The sequence below is a fragment of the Drosophila busckii genome, chromosome 2L, assembly GCF_011750605.1.
Source record: "Drosophila busckii strain San Diego stock center, stock number 13000-0081.31 chromosome 2L, ASM1175060v1, whole genome shotgun sequence".
Classification (NCBI taxonomy): Eukaryota; Metazoa; Arthropoda; class Insecta; order Diptera; family Drosophilidae; genus Drosophila; species Drosophila busckii.
This window is the reverse complement of record NC_046604.1, coordinates 3073704-3089326: the sequence shown is the minus strand read 5'-3', so window position 1 is coordinate 3089326 and position 15623 is coordinate 3073704. Positions and strand designations below refer to the sequence as shown.

Genomic DNA, 15623 nt, shown 5'->3' with positions numbered 1-15623 from the left:
ATTTTTTTTGCTGCGGCTGCTGCACATCAAAAACTTTGACATAAATGGAGCGGCAGCCACGCACAGGATGCGTTTTGCGAACGAGCCAAGTTGAGCATCAGAGACGCCTAAAAGCATGCAGCACATATTATAATGCCCAACCAACATATTCAACATATGCGCAACTGATTCTATTATAACACTAAGCAGCTTCGCTTCTAAGTTGTATATTGTATATAAATTGTATTTAAATTAATTGTTAGTCATTGATAAATTTGACTAAAACATTCACACGCTTTCAAAAATATGTATATTACTGCCAATTCCATTTCAAATCGAATTACTTTGGCTGAGCTAAATCTCTTTTAGCTGTTATCCGTTTTGTGGTCTATTGTTGTTCAATTTAGATTCACAATGACACATTTTAAATAACTAAAAGACTCACTTAAATTATTTCAGTGAAAAGTTTGCCAGAAACTAAATAAAACAAAATAGATGCATAGATATAAAGTAATAACATAAAATATTACTCAATATAGTAAACATTTTTTTCTTGGCATCTTTTCAGAAAAAGATTTTATAATAATGAGCATTTCGAGCTTGAGAGTTCAATACTTAACAACTGTTTAATTATCTGTTAAAAAAATATTGATATTAAAAAGAGTTAAAATCTTTTTAATGGATACAATATCAAGCAATGTCCTATTAATTTTCATTATTTACTTATCAAATAAATATTACATTAATTAAAATAAAAGCTCATCATTCAGTTATGCACTAGCAATTGTTTAAGTACTAGTTAATACTAGTCTTCGGTTTACATATTGCTTTCACCTATTACTGCTTAGCATTAATAAAAAAAATTTGCGAAATAAAAAAGCTACGCTGCGAACATGTAGACAGTAAAGCAGAAAAAGAAAACTAATCACAATAGTTATAAAAATTTTAACGAGAGCAAATGAAAAAAAGGAGGCATATGCAACATGGCGTATACGCAACGCAACGGACAGCTGAAATAACGACAGGGTGCTGTTGAAAAGTGAAAGTTTATAGTTGGCGCACGTTCATAAAGTTTTGCGTGTTATACAAAAGATTTATTATATCGCATATATCGCAATGCTGCCTTTTTGTGACCAACCAACCACCCACCCACTCTAGCGCCCACCACACTACATTTTGTTTTTGGTATGTTTGACTTTTGCCATATTCTTTTTATATGCTTTCCATGACTTTTTGGTTTGTTGTTTTCAACAGCAGCAGCAGCAGCATTGGCTATGGCTATGGCCTTGGTAGCACTTTTTTGTGTATTTTGTGGGCTAATGGAATTAATGTGATTGTGAAATTTTCAATAAACGATGGCAAAAAACTTTTTACTGCACATGTGTGCATGTGTGTGTGTGTGTGTGTGTGTGTGAGTGTCAGTGTGTCTGGTAATATAAAAATTGTGTGATAAGTTATAAATCTGAGCTTCTGCTGCTGCTGCTGTGTGTAGATTGCCAGACTTTTTATGACCCGTCTGGCTGTTTGGACCAATAAGAGCCCAAATGTTATTAGACGCGACTTGCAGTAGTCAACTGGGTAAATCGATAGGTCTTGATTGTAATTCACTCAAAAGAGTTGCAGTTAAAAATTATAGAACTAAAACCTATAAATTAAAATTATTAGAAACATACTAAAAGTATTCTTAGCTTGTTAATATTGCAATTGAATATTTAGTGTTCTGCTCCTAAATAAAAATTTAATTTATATGTTCTCTTCTCATTAATTAAACGCAAGACATATTAATAAGTCACAAGCAAATCCCACAAACATTTAAGAATGCTGCTTAAACAATTTGTTTAGCCTAACCGAGGAATTAAGTAGAAAAGTAATATACTGAAATTTATTTGTTGTAAGCTGCAAAAGGATGCACTTCAAACAGAAGAACAACTGCAGTGACAGCAAGCAATTAATTGAGCTGATAGATGGCATAAAATGAGAGAGATAGCCAGAGCGAGAGAGAGAGAGAGAGCAAAGGCAGCTCGAGACAAGTATTGAAGGACACACTATGAAACCAAAACCAAGGATAATAAAGATTACGTTTGACAGTAACTTTAACACACACACACAAAGGCACACAGCTTGCTCATTATATAGGTGAACGGCTTAGCCCATAGTGTCTGTGTGTGTGTGTGTTTGTATCTGTGTGTTGGTCGAGGTTACGAGGCATTGGTCAAGCCTTGAGATTTTACGCAGCTGCGTAAGCTGTGCGGCCGTATAGTACACGATAATACCGTTATTATAAGCTCGCCCTCCACCTCACACACACACGCGCTAAAAGTACGCATGTATGTGTGTGTGTGAGCGTGCGTAGTAGTAAATAGTAAAATACCAATGCATACTTTTTTGGGCGCGCAACACACACACACACACACACAGCACGCACACCGACACAGCAAACAAAGCAACATTCACTATTTTGATTACCGCGCTTCACTTAACGTTTCATTTTTAGAATTTCAACATAAACACAAATTTTTTTTATTCAACATTTGCATTTCTATTTGCCATTTTGTCATTTTATTGTGCAATCAACGACTGCAACGCGTGCTCGCTCTCTCTCTCTCTCTCTCTCTAGCTTGCTCTCTCTTCTTATGTGCTCTCTTTGTTAAAAATAACGCTCTTTCGTACTTACTTTGCTGCTTAGCGCGCCAAATTCGCAATTCGAAGACTTGCTTGACCAAAAACAAGAATTTTTTGCTTAAATGTTATAACGCCTTGAGAGTGAGGGAAGTACAGGCAGCTTAAGCCAGCTAAACACACACACACACACACGTACAGCGCTCTGCCACTCACACACAGAGCCAAAAAGACGGCGTTTTTTACTACGAGCAGGATTTACTCGCGGCGAGAGGCGAGACGAGACGATTTATATGGCTGCGCGGCGTTTGGCGACTGCGAGTGCTCTTCGGCTTTTTGGCGCTCACAAATATTGGACTGCACACACACACTGACACACGCTTATGCTTACACTTGCATTTGTATGCGTGCGCTTATATATGTATGTATTAAAATTTTTTCTACATTTATACGAAATTGTGGTGTACAGAGATTTTTCACATGGCTTTCTTTCAAAGATACCCCCAAAACGTAAGCCGTGTTTTCCAACACTGCTTTTTATTATTAATATAATATTTCTTTTTTGATTATTTTTTCTATAAACTTTTGTGCGTTTGCTATTGCTATTGCCGTTTTGATTGCACACACACACACACACACTCAAGCTATGTTGCTGTTATTTTAATTGCAATTTCTGTGTCTTGTTTGTGGGGCTTGCATTATTATATTTTTATTAAGCGGCCGTGTGCTGTCACGTTTTACATTTGTTGTTTTGGTGTTGGGGGTGCTCTCTATAGCATTTAATTAAACTTTATTTCTAGGCGCTACGCGATAAGTTGCATCCACACTCGTCAGGTTCACTCACCGAACTAAACTCAATGCTCAGAGTCTCAGATTAATGCGCCGCTCTTGTTGGGTCCACTTCGAAAGCATGACTTAAGGGTTGGACAGGGCCGCATACATACATAAGTGAATGCCTGAAAGCTTTGCGATAACAAAAACTGTAGAGTTACCGTATTTAACAAAATACCAAATACCAATGTGTAAGCCGTGCATGCATGTAACGATAAAATAACAACAAGCGCCAAATTTGATTTGCTATACAACTTTACTTATTAAGCTGAACTAATTTCAATTTTAATGAGCTCACTTGTTATTCACAATACATATATAATATATATAGAATCACTTTATGCATGCTCTTGTTAATGTGTATATATGTGTTCCTATCAATTGGATGTAGAGCACGATGAGATCGAGCGAGAAGCCTGGCTCATGTCTTTTCGCACATCATTTACATAATTTACAGCACTACCCACTTCACCAATCAGACCAGAAGCATCTGGCAGCTACGGGAGAGTGCATCTGCCAGGCGTGGGTGAAGTGCAGGAATTGGCGGAGCTCAAGCGCATAAGCGGCAGAGCCATCGATGCTCGCTTCCAGCAAGCCAAGCCAGTGACGTATGAATCCTTCATCATTAGTTCCCAGAGCTGCCGCGTCTACAGCAGGCGCAGGGATTATTCAAGCTCAGCAATTTGATACACCACAATGGTTCCAGCAATTTACTCCATACGTGGCAGCTATGGAAAAACTCCCTCTTATCTACGCCTTTAACTATCATGGCGAGCATCATTGCTTTGCTTACTTTGGCAATCCGCTGACCTTCAGCGTGGACGTTTCACTCACTATTCTGCCGAGACGACTCGACTGAATCCGGAAGACAAATAGCTGACACGCGCTCTGCGCAGCATGTGGCTGAGTTTCGCCCAGTCCGGCATACCCAATTCTAAAAAGCAGCTGTGACCCAAGGCCAGCTAAGAACTATAGTAAAGATAAGCTTTGCCTTTCATAAGACAAATTAAAATCCGCTCTCGAGGTCTAAAGTTGTTTATGTTATCACTTGGAATAATACAAATACACTTAGGGCTAATGAGTAAAGTAGTTTGCTAATCTTGAGCTTACAAACGTATCTTGTTGCGATTCGGATGCTTCACTAGACTCTTGCGCAGCTGCTGCTGCTTCAGCTTGCTCAGCTTGGCTGACGACTGCTTACGGCGCTTGCGACTACGCAGATAATAGATCTCACGTATAAGGCTGTGGCCCTGCTCCTCATCTTTGAGCGTAGCTGAAAACTCATTAAAGTAATTGCCGCCTATGGTGAGCGTCTCATCCAGTTTCATATACGGTCCATAGAGCGTAGTCATCGGCGGCCAGTAGCCAGACTTATGCGAGCCCAGCGGATTGCCGGTTATGACAAAGTCGGTCCAGAGCTCCACCATATGCTGAGCCATGGACAAGTCGGGCGGACTGAGGCGTCGCACATGCTCGGGATAGGGAAACAAGTAGAGTGCTTCATCGGTGAGTGAAACGCCTGCCTTGAACGGACTCTGCATATTTGACTCCTCGTCCATTTCGCGATAGCGATTGAACTCGCCAGCATAGTCGAAGGAGTACAGAAACGTATTGTCCGGATTGTGTTTGTTGTTCATGTTCAGTGCCAGCAGCACGGGCAGCTTGTGGTTCAATGTGCCGGCGACCTGCAAGGCGAGGAAGTTAAAGGAGGAGTTCAGATTCAAACAATGACTACTCACGTCTATGAGCCTGGGTATGAGGGTATCGAAGGTGCCGTTCTCCAGCAGCTGGCGATTGAAGAAGTCGTGCGTGACGAAGCTCGTGAGCAACATGGTCTTGTCCGTGCCCACAGTCTGGCGTATGACATGATCTATATAGTTGTAGCTGGTGTACTCCTCATCCGGTATTTTGCCCTCAAAGTCGTTCTCCACAATGTCGTTGAGCACACGCGTGCCCGCGTTCTTGGGACAACCACCTAGTGCTGGATAGGAGTAGTTGGACTCCAACATGAGATCATAGGGATGCTTGGGAAGCACGCCACTGGGGCCGCCTATGGTGAACTGTATGCCGCCAGTATGGCCAATGCCCAGATCTGACTTCTCCAGCTAGCAAGCAAATGGATTCAACGTTTTATTTATTGCAGCTCCAAGTGTAAATTGACCTACCGCATGCTCCATAAACGCTCGCAGTAGCTCCAGCGCACTCAGCTCCATTAAACACTTGTTCAGGTCGCGCACTGTGACCAGCTGGCAATCGGTCTTCTCCGCTATTTCCTGCGCCTGCTTGCGTGGATTGTCCTCCAGAAAAATAGGCATTATAGCCGAGCCCGAGTGATAGATCACCTGACTAAACAGTCCACGTTGCACCATCGGCGACAGCGTCAACAGATGCGCTATAGCCGCTCCACCCACCTGACCCGCCACGGTTACTCGACTCGCATCGCCACCAAAGTATTTGATGAAATGCTTGACAAACTGCAGCGCCAGAAATATGTCCAGAAATCCCGCATTGCCTGGTATCTCATCCGTTTTGGTGGACAGAAAGCCAAACGGTCCCAGTCGATACTGCGGCGTCACCAGCACTATGTCCTTCTCCAGCAGGTAGTCCGGTGGCGCCTCCGAGTTGCTGCCTTCGTACAAATACTCGCCGTGTATGTAAACCAGCACGGGCAAGTGGGCGCTGACATTGGGCGTGGCTATGTTCATCGTCAGGCAGTCCTCAATGTCCACCACGTCATCGAGCTTGCTGAGCGTGTCCATGGACACGACCGAGGGGCAGCCAATCTTCTCGGCTGTGGCATCCATTACATCCTCCCAAGGCTCGATGGGTCGCGGTGGCTGTGCAAGTAAATTTAAGATTCATTTAATAATTTGATTGTCTGCAATAGGAAATTAATATTTTATATTTATATTTATACGAGACAAATATTCTTATAAACTGCTTGCTCTATTTATTTTTAATTATTATATATTGTAAGTTAATAAATTGTTAATTTGGCATTAACATGAATTCATTTAATTTTGATTCATTTGAAGATTAAGTTACTTTAAGACTTCAAATTAAATATATTCATTTGCTTTAGATTTTTCTTTTTATAACTTTTATACACTTTGTTTAAATTAAACTTTTCGTTTCACTCGTTGAGCTTAATTTGTTTTTATTGCAAAGTCTCTTCAAATTCACGGACCTTAAAGCGATATTCGCCCGTTGGCGGCTCGGCATAGCGCACATCAATAAACTGGAGCACTTGACGCCTGCTCCAGGCAGTTTCCAAGGTCTTGCCCTGTATAGAGCCTAGCTTGGGAATTTCCACAATGATGTCCTGCTCCTCATCGTAATCCTCGGAACGCGCATGTGCGCGCGTCTCTCCGCTCGCCCAGCAGAGACTTAGCACGAGCAGAGTGTAGACGTTATCGAATCGCATGTTACTTAATCCCGCAGAGCTAGAAACCGTTAGAGCGACAGCTCGCCAATGCGCCCGCAACTCAACTGAAGCTACGCAGCAGCAAGCGCATGGATTTTAGCCAGAGCAGCGCCAAAGTAAAAGTCTGCAGCCATAGATCATAGATCATAGATCATAGGCAAAGGCAATCAAATAAGTCAATTTAATATGCTAAGAGCTGAGAACTTGGCGATAATTATGCAGGTAAAAATGAAAGCAACAGCAATTTGCTAATAGCCGCAGTCAAGAGTCAAGGGGTCAACTCACTGTCGCTTTGTCAGTCGCACCAATTTGTTCAAGCTAAGCTTGCCATTAGCCAGCGTTAACCCAATTCCAGCCATATATGGCTTCTCCATATATTTCAAATATGTTTATTAACCAGAAAGTTTCTCGGCTCCATTAAACTGATAACGCTGCGGGCTTATAATTTGCAAAAAATTAAAGAGTTCCTCCTATACTTAGATCTAAAAAGCGCAGCTACTGGATTTTAAACTTTAATAAGTATCTTTGATCTTTGGCTATGGATAATTATGAATTAATAAAGCTGCGGGTGAAAGCATTTACAACTCACACATTTGGAGGTGGCAAAGCCCCCCAAACTAACTAATGAAGACTTTGGAGTTTGGAGTTTGGCGGGTTAATGAACTTGATGCCTGCGGTCAAGCTTAATATTTTGCATAAATTATAATGAAATGCAGAGTCGAGTCAACAAAAGATATCTTATCGGTGAGTTGAACTTTGTCTTTATCTTTAGCATCAATTATATTTAGTTTGACAGTTTTTGTATCGAGTTTTGAATAATTATAATTCGGTTTCACTAACCGTTAACATTAAAACATAATATAATTGTTACTTTAAGAATTTTTATTGTCGCTCTAGTATTTATATTAAATATGTATGTATTAAAATGTAAAAGTCAAGCAACACAAGATTCTTTTTGTTTGCAAATTAAAATTGTTGCAATAGATTTGCATAGGCAAAAGTATTTTTACGTCTTTTCACATATAAATTGTTTATCATCCCTGCAATCTCCCAGAGCCATAAGCCATAAGCGCTTTTGGCTAAAACGCAGATAGATACAATTCAATTCGATGTTGTCCATTTGCGGCTCGCCCTTGTCCCATCTCAGATGTTTTACTCTTTTACCAGTGCCAAAGTTATAGAATCGGTTCTCCTCACTCAAATTGGTAATGCCAGTCCAATAGCTCTTGCGCTTATTCAAATTTTTGCTGAGCGCCGCGTAGTCCTTGGCGCTGCTCAAAATTCCGCCCATTTGCTTGCATTTGTGGAGAGCGGCGTACCAGGACTGGGCGTGCGTATGATCAATATAATCGAAGCTGTTGGCCAAAGCTCTCCGCTCGCTGGTATCGTTCAGATTGTCATATTGCAGCTCAGTGGCCAACTCCACAGATTCCTTGGGCTGCGTGCAATTTTTTTCGCATGTCGTACAGTTCTGAAATAATATTTAAATTAAAGTAAAATAAAAACTTCTTATTTACTTACAGTTTGGCTTAAGCAAACGCGGCATGTGGCTAAGATAAATAAAAATTGTAAGCAGCTTGAAGTCATTGCTGGAACTGTGCCAAGCGTAAAATTATTAATACTTGCCTATAATAATTAATATTTTATGCTTTTTAGCTGCTGCACTTGCCAAGCTAAATTATTAAATCAAGCAATAGTTGCTAAATGTCAACAGCAGCAACAACAACAGCAACATTAATGTTTAAACTCATGCTTTAATATTGCCAAAGATCAGAGGGTTTTACTATATTTTTACTCTATATATCTAAGCTACAGTCTTCTTTTTTTAACTTTTTCTCACATATATAGCCAGCAGTGCTGTCGCAATTGGCCAAGATCATGCGCCATAGATTACTTTCGTTTAGAAACAATTGTGCACAGCGATGTTTGTCAGAGCTGCTTGCTGGTCTAACAAGCAGATCTGGCGCATTGTCCTCATCGTCAGCTGCATCGGTCCAGAGCGTATACGCCAAGTAGCCCGTGGTCAGCGAGGAGTAGACGCCCAGCTCCTTCAGATCGTTTACATCTATCCAGTACACCAGACCCGTTGTCTTTTGCAGACTACGTGAAATAGCCTCCAGTTGATAGCGATTGCTAATGTTAACCAGATGCGCACCCAGGCTGTGACACTTGTGCGCTGCAGCAAACCAATTGAGCTTTGGAGTGCTCTTCATTAAATAGTACTTGTTGCCAATGCCTTCAAAGGCGTCATCAGCTGCCCTGGATCTGCGCACCACCAACGGCTCCATGGCTGCATTTCCACATGCTTGGCATACTTTGTGCATACGTCTACAGGACTCTATCTCACACCACTCCTCGCAATATGGGTCTGATATGCAATTGGCAGCCTTTTCAAAATAGTATATTAATTTTTTATTTATATAGCAAACTCCAGCGTGCTTACCGCTTCCAGCTGGGATTCGCCATTGACGCCCACCACGAGCAGCGCAATTGAATACAGAACAGTTTGCATAATCAGACTACAGACTATCATTTAAAACAAGCAAACATTTTCAATGAGACTGCAAATATATTAGCTTGGCCAATCTCATTAATGCAGCATAGCAAACGATATTTATTCAAAATATCAAATGCAACAAGATTTGCAGCCCATTCCAGTTTGGTCAGCATATTAAAAAAAAAATTATAAGATATTATTTCTATTCTGTAATTAAATTTAAACACGAGCTAATTTGTATTGCAAATGGCCAGGCAAACAAATTTCCAAACATAAATCAACAGCAAGTAGCTGGAAAAAGAAATGTTCGAAATTCGAAGCCAATTCGAAGCGCTGAGTGCGAATCTTTGAACTATCAAGTGAACATAATTTGGTTTGTTAAATCAATTCGTATTATTCGGCAAAAGTTTATTATCACTCAATTGATTGTTAATCATTTTCACATGCTGCATACATAGGGGACTCGCATATAAAATATTCTTTACTATCGCATGGCATATCGTTCATTTTAAACTGTTTGCCACTTGCCTCCCTGAAAGTTAAATCAACACAATTCTCTCCTTTATTCAATTTGTTTGGTTCGTCTTTATGCCACTCTTGGAACTCTGGTTTCACTCCCGTTGTCAGCGATATGAATTCACCCTCCTTGCCCAAATCATTAATATCCATCCAGTAGTCGTTTGAACTCTTGAGCTTGGCGCTCACAAAGGTTTAGCTCATTGAGGCTCTCTAGGTGGACCAAATGGGACCCAAGCTCATGACATCTGTGCGCAGCGGCAAACCAATTCATATTCTCACTTTCTTCAATGTAATAATACTTGTTGCCAAGTTTCTGGAACGGCGTACTGCACTTTGCCTGCTCCACAATCTTCTTTTGTTTCGCCAACTCCTCTATGGTGACAACCATCTTGTGCTCAAAGTCATTAACCTTGTCTCTATGTTGCTCAACAGCAGCAACAGTAATGTTGCAGCTCGGCCAGCGCTGATCCATTAGACTACTATGCTCCACCATAGGCTTGCAGATCTTACAATTAGAGCAGTGGCTGTCACAGTCCTTGTTCTTAGTTATCGTTAGGTAAAGAAAGAGCTCATAGTTTTTTATTGCTTGTTAACTCAAATAATTAACTACATACTGTGGCAGCCAATAATCCTTTGAAGGCCAGCACTAAGAGCACTTGGAATAAATATTTCTGCTGCATTCTGTTGCTAAAACTGCAAAAAAACTGAGCTGCAAATATTAATAGCTAATGCTTGGCTAATCTCATTAATGCAGCATAGCAAACGATATTTTTACAAAATATCAAAGGCAACAAGATTTGCTGCAGCCAATTTCAGTTTGATCATCATTTGAAAAAAAAATTAATGAGATATTATTTCTATTATATTCTGTAATTTAATTTGAACACAAGTCAAATTGCATTGCAAATGGCCAGGCAAACTAATTGCCAAACATAAATCAACAGCAAGTAACTGGAAAAGTAATGTCCGAAATTCGAAGCCAATTCGAAGCGCTGAGTGCGAATCTTCGGGCCTTCAAGTGAACACAATTTTATTTGTTATTTCAATTCGTTTTATTCCGCAATAGTTTATTATCACTCAGTTCACTGTTTTTTATTATGACATGCTGCATACATAGGGGACTCGCATATAAAATATTTTTTAAAATCACATTTCGTATCGTTCATTTTAAACTTTTTGTCAGTTACATCCCTGACCATTAGAGAAACACAATGCTCATCTTTCATTTTATTGTCTGGTTCACCTTCATGCCAGTCTTGGAACTTCGGTTTTACTCCCGTTGTCAGCGATATGAATTCGCCCTCCTTGCTCAAATCGTTCATATCCACCCAGTAGAAGACTGAGCTTCTGAGCTCGCCGCTCACAAGTTTTAGCTCATTGAGGCTCTCCAGGTGGACCAAATGGGACCCAAGCTCATGACATCTGTGCGCAGCGGCGAACCAATTCATTTGCTCTCTCTCTTCAATGTAATAATACTTGTTGCCAAGTTTCTGGAACGGCGTACTGCACTTTGCCTGCTCCACAATCATCTTTTGTTTCGCCAACTCCTTCTTGGTGACAGCCATCTTGTGCTCAAAGGCTTTTACCTTGTCTCTTTCTTGCTGCAACTGCTGATCAACTTCCCGGAGTCGTTCGTCCGTAACTGATTGCTGAGTAATGTTGCAGCTCTGCCAGCGCTGTTCCAGTACACGAATATGCTCCACCATAGGCTTGCAGATCTTAGAGCAGTGGCTGTCACAGTTCTTGTTGTTAGTTATCGTTAGCTAAAGAAAGAGCTCATAGTTTTTTATTGCTTGTTAACTCAAATAATTAGCTACATACTGTGGCAGCCAATAATCCTTTGAAGGCCAGCACTAAGAGCACAGCTGCAAATATTAATAGCTAATGCTTGGCTAATCTCATTAATGCTGCATAGCAAACGATATTTTTACAAAATATCAAAGGCAACAAGATTCGCTACAGCCCATTCCAGTTTGATCATCATGTAAAAAAAATTACTGAGATATTATTTCTATTCTATTCTCTAATTTAATTTCAACAAGTGCTAAATTGTATTGCAAATGGTCAGGCAAAATAATTGGCAAACATAAATCAACAGCAAGTAAGTGGAAAAAGTAATGTCCAAAATTCGAAGCGCTGAGTGCGAATCTTCGAACTTTTAAGTCAACACAATTTTGTTTGTTAAATCAATTCGTTTTATTTGGCAATAATTTATTATCACTCATTGTCAGTAGATTATTCCTTATTTTCACATGCTGCATAAATAGCGGACTCGCATATAAAATAACTTTGACCATCACATTTCAGATCATTCATTTTAAGCTGCTTGCCACTTGCCTCCCTGAAAGTTAAATTAACACAATTCTCTCCTTTATTAAAATTGTTTGGTTCATCTTTATGCCAGTCTTGGAACTTCGGTTTCACTCCCGTTGTCAGCGATATGAATTCACCCTTGCTGCTCAAATCGTTTATATCCACCCAGTAGTCGTTTGAACTCTTGAGCTTGGCGCTCACAAGGTTTAGCTCATCGAGGCTCTCCAGATGGACCAAATGGGACCCAAGCTCATGGCATCTGTGCGCAGCAGCGAACCAATTCATAGCCTGCTTTTCTTCAATGTAATAATACTTGTTGCCAAGTTTCTGGAACGGCGTACTGCACTTCGTTAGCTAAAGAAAGAGCTCATAGTTTTTTGGTTTGCTAACTCAAATAATTAACTACGTACTGTGACAGCAAATAATCCTTTGAAGGCCAGCACTAAGAGCACTTGGAATAAATATTTTTGCTGCATTCTGTTACTAAAACTGAAAAAAAAACTGAGCTGCAAATAATAATAGTTAATGCTTGGCTAATCTCATTAATGCAGCATAGCAAACGATATATCAAATGCCACAAGATTTGCTACAGCCCATTGCAGTTATATCATTGCAGCTTTATACATACTATCTATATAAAACAAGTGGACAAATTAAAGTTGGGCGCCATTGACTGGTTATCATGGTAATCTTTCTAGTTTGGCTTTCTTGAGGAAGTCGTTTATTATTATAATATTTTCTGTGTGAGTTCATAGGTGTTGGAATGCTATGCAATCGTCCAGGATAAGGTCTATTGTGATTGTTGTTGCAGTATTGACAGTTTGTTTCACTGTTTTGTAGAAATCTGTGTTGGTGAGTGATTTTAGTATGTCCGAGTCGGAGTCTGAGAAAGTTTGTTATTTCTTTCCTAGTTAAGTTATTTAGACTAAGTGTGTTTAAGTATTGATCGATAAAGTGTTTATTATGATTGATGGATTGGTACCAAATTGATTTGTGTTAGCTAGTGATTGTTTGATGTGTTTTCTTATGTCGGTTTGGTTTAGGTTTGGTGTTGTTATGAGGTGTGATGTTGTTGCTCTTTTAGCTGCTTCGTCTGTTAGTTCGTTTCCTTTTATACCAGTATGGCTTGGTATCCAAAGAATTTTGATCTTTGGGTAGAATTTTGTGAGTAGCAGAATTTTGGGTTGCTGTTTTTATTTTGGATTGATACAATAGCTGAGAGAGAATCAAAGCAGATACCTGTTTTATGTGTGTGTGTGTGTGTTTGCCATTTCCGTTGCTTCGAGTAGGGCAATGATTTCGGCAGTGTGTATCGAGGAGTAATACGGTAGCATGGCTAGTTTAATGACGTCGCGGTAGAAGTTATTGCATAGCCTGGTACTTTATGGTTTAGTGATCCGTCTTAAATTTGTGCTCTTTCAGTGTGTGTTTAATTTCGTTAAATAGTCGGTTGTCGGTTGCTTTGTTGGACTGCAATTTGGTATGGCTTTTCAGTTGTGTGTTAATAGAGTCTGTTTTAGCTTATTTAATATTGTATTTAAAGGGGTGTCTTGTTATTATGTGATTATTTTGAACATATTTGCTTGTAGTTCTTTAGTTCTATGGGCGATATGTTGGCCTCGAAGTAGAGATTGTATGTAGGTGTTGAGTAAAATGCTCCCAGTGCTGTTCGAATAGCTGTATTAAGGGCTGTTCTTATTGGTTTTATGGTGGATTTGGGTGCGTTCCCAAATATTGGGAGGCCAAAGTCAATTTTTGATATGATTATGCTCTTGACTATTTGTACTAGTGTAAATGGTGGGCAATTGTATTTTGTATTTGATAGACATCTTATGATATTTATTGATTTGTTAAGGGATGGTAGAAGTTTTTTGATGTGTTGTGACCATTTGTATTTGGAGCTGACTGTTAGTCCTAGTATCTTGAGTTCTTCAACTTCGTTTATCCCTGTTGTGTTTGTTGAAACTTTACAGTGGCAGTTGTGTAGGTGTTTGCATTTGGGGATAGATACTGATGTTCCTGAGGTGTTGCACCCTGCACTTTTATACACTTTGACATTTTTGTAAAAAATGGAAAAAGCGTATTATGAAGTTGCTCAAAATGGATGTAACAGGGAGAAGGAGGCGTGCGCAGGACCCATAAAAGTATATATATTCGATCGCTCGACGAGCTGACGTCGATAAGCCCATGCGTCCGTCTGTCCGTCTGTCCGTCTGTATGAGTGCGTGCTTCCTCAGCAACTACAAGAGCTATTGCAGCAACCAAATTGGGGTATGTAGGTGCTGCTTTTACCAGGACACTACGCTTTTATTTTATTGTTTTTTATTTACATTCGGTTTGTTGTCTAATCTAGTGGATCGGATTAAATAAGCTTAGGATTTATTTACATGTTCAATTTTCAATATAACAGCGTTGTGCACGTGCTGAACGCGCCATACAAACCTCGCTGCCGACGCAGCGCGTCGTCGCGCTGACGGCTACAAGCGAAACGAAGCTGTGACGCTCGTTAGCTGTTTTGCTGTGTGTGTTTGCTGCGATACCCTAAGTCAAAGTGTATTTAAATGTTGGTGGCACCCAACTTTAACCTGTCCACTTGTTATGATTTGTTTTTGATCTTTTGGAGGTCGACAATAATATTTAAATCGTCTGCGTAAGCTATAGACTTCAATTTTTTGTGTGTTTCTATTTTGTCTGCTAGGCTATTGAAGGCTGTTAAAAATAAGATAACTGAAAGTGGAGATCCTTGAGGGATTCCGTTGTGTATTGGGTATACTATTTAAGTATTTGCCGTTTGTTTTTACTCTAATTTTTCTATTTGTCATGAAGTTTGTAATGTATGTATATCATATTTTAGCGCCATCCCCATTTCAACATTTGGTGTGTTAGAGTGTGTAGGCCTACTTTTTCACAAGCTTTCGCAAAATCGAGAGATATAATTGAGAGGTGTCTTTTTGCAGAGAGCGCCTTGTTAACGAGAGCGTCTATATACAATATACAATCTGTAACTGACTTTCCCTTTTTAAAATTCCTAGTTGGTGACTGTTTAAGTTTTAATTTTTAATTTTACCAAACAAAAAGTTTTAATTGCCAAACATAAATTGTAACAGCAAGTAGCTGGAAAAAGTAATGTCCGAAATTTGAAACCAGTTCGAAGTGCGAATCTTCGAATCTTCGAGGCTTCAAGTGAACACAATTTTGTTTGTTAAATCAATTCGTATTATTCGGCAATAGTTTATTAGCACTCAGTTTATTGTTTTTTATTTTCACATGCTGCATACATAGGGGTCTCGCACATAAAATAAATTTTGACATCGCATTTCAGATCATTCATTTTAAACTGATTGCCACTTGACTCCCACTCCCTGACATATAAATCAACACAATGCTCGCTGTTATTCAAATTGTTTGGTTCCGTATTATGCCAGTCTTGGAACTTCGGCT

The 15623-nt window shown here is 39.7% G+C and overlaps 3 protein-coding genes across 3 annotated transcripts in view; all 3 read right to left on the bottom strand.

Moving 5' to 3' along the window:
• Positions 1-3125, bottom strand: part of LOC108607906 (voltage-dependent calcium channel subunit alpha-2/delta-3) — a 41022-nt gene extending 37897 nt beyond the window's left edge. The window contains exon 1 of the mRNA XM_017999018.2: positions 2654-3125. The gene's annotated coding sequence lies outside the window, so the exon portion shown is untranslated. The remainder of the gene's footprint in view (positions 1-2653) is intronic.
• A 1410-nt stretch (positions 3126-4535) lies between these two features.
• Positions 4536-6853, bottom strand: LOC108594808 (glutactin). The gene is made up of 4 exons (XM_017979950.1): positions 6617-6853; positions 5595-6266; positions 5169-5534; positions 4536-5114 (listed from the first exon to the last, which is right to left on the bottom strand). The coding sequence occupies exons 1-4, from the start codon at positions 6851-6853 to the stop codon at positions 4536-4538; spliced, it is 1854 nt and encodes a 617-aa protein (XP_017835439.1).
• Positions 6854-7844: 991 nt separating this feature from the next.
• On the bottom strand, positions 7845-9367 carry LOC117134844. The gene is made up of 4 exons (XM_033293967.1): positions 9297-9367; positions 8694-9240; positions 8375-8448; positions 7845-8324 (listed from the first exon to the last, which is right to left on the bottom strand). Exons 1-4 carry the CDS (start codon positions 9363-9365, stop codon positions 7860-7862), a joined length of 1155 nt encoding a protein of 384 aa, XP_033149858.1. The 5' UTR covers positions 9366-9367; the 3' UTR covers positions 7845-7859.
• Positions 9368-15623: the final 6256 nt, after the last annotated feature.

What these genes read in the sequence shown, in the direction of transcription:
- LOC108594808 (XM_017979950.1), bottom strand. Translation starts at nt 6,853, where the DNA reads ATGCGATTCGATAACGTCTACACTCTGCTCGTGCTAAGTCTCTGCTGG. An exon ending in GAGCGTTTATGGAGCATGCG is followed by an intron (nt 5,535 to 5,594) that starts GTAGGTCAATTT and finishes TTTGCTTGCTAG; the next exon opens with CTGGAGAAGTCAGATCTGGG. An exon ending in TCATACCCAGGCTCATAGAC is followed by an intron (nt 5,115 to 5,168) that starts GTGAGTAGTCAT and finishes CTCGCCTTGCAG; the next exon opens with GTCGCCGGCACATTGAACCA.
- LOC117134844 (XM_033293967.1), bottom strand. Translation starts at nt 9,365, where the DNA reads ATGCAAACTGTTCTGTATTCAATTGCGCTGCTCGTGGTGGGCGTCAAT. An exon ending in GCGAATCCCAGCTGGAAGCG is followed by an intron (nt 9,241 to 9,296) that starts GTAAGCACGCTG and finishes TATTTTGAAAAG; the next exon opens with GCTGCCAATTGCATATCAGA. An exon ending in GCGTTTGCTTAAGCCAAACT is followed by an intron (nt 8,325 to 8,374) that starts GTAAGTAAATAA and finishes ATATTATTTCAG; the next exon opens with AACTGTACGACATGCGAAAA.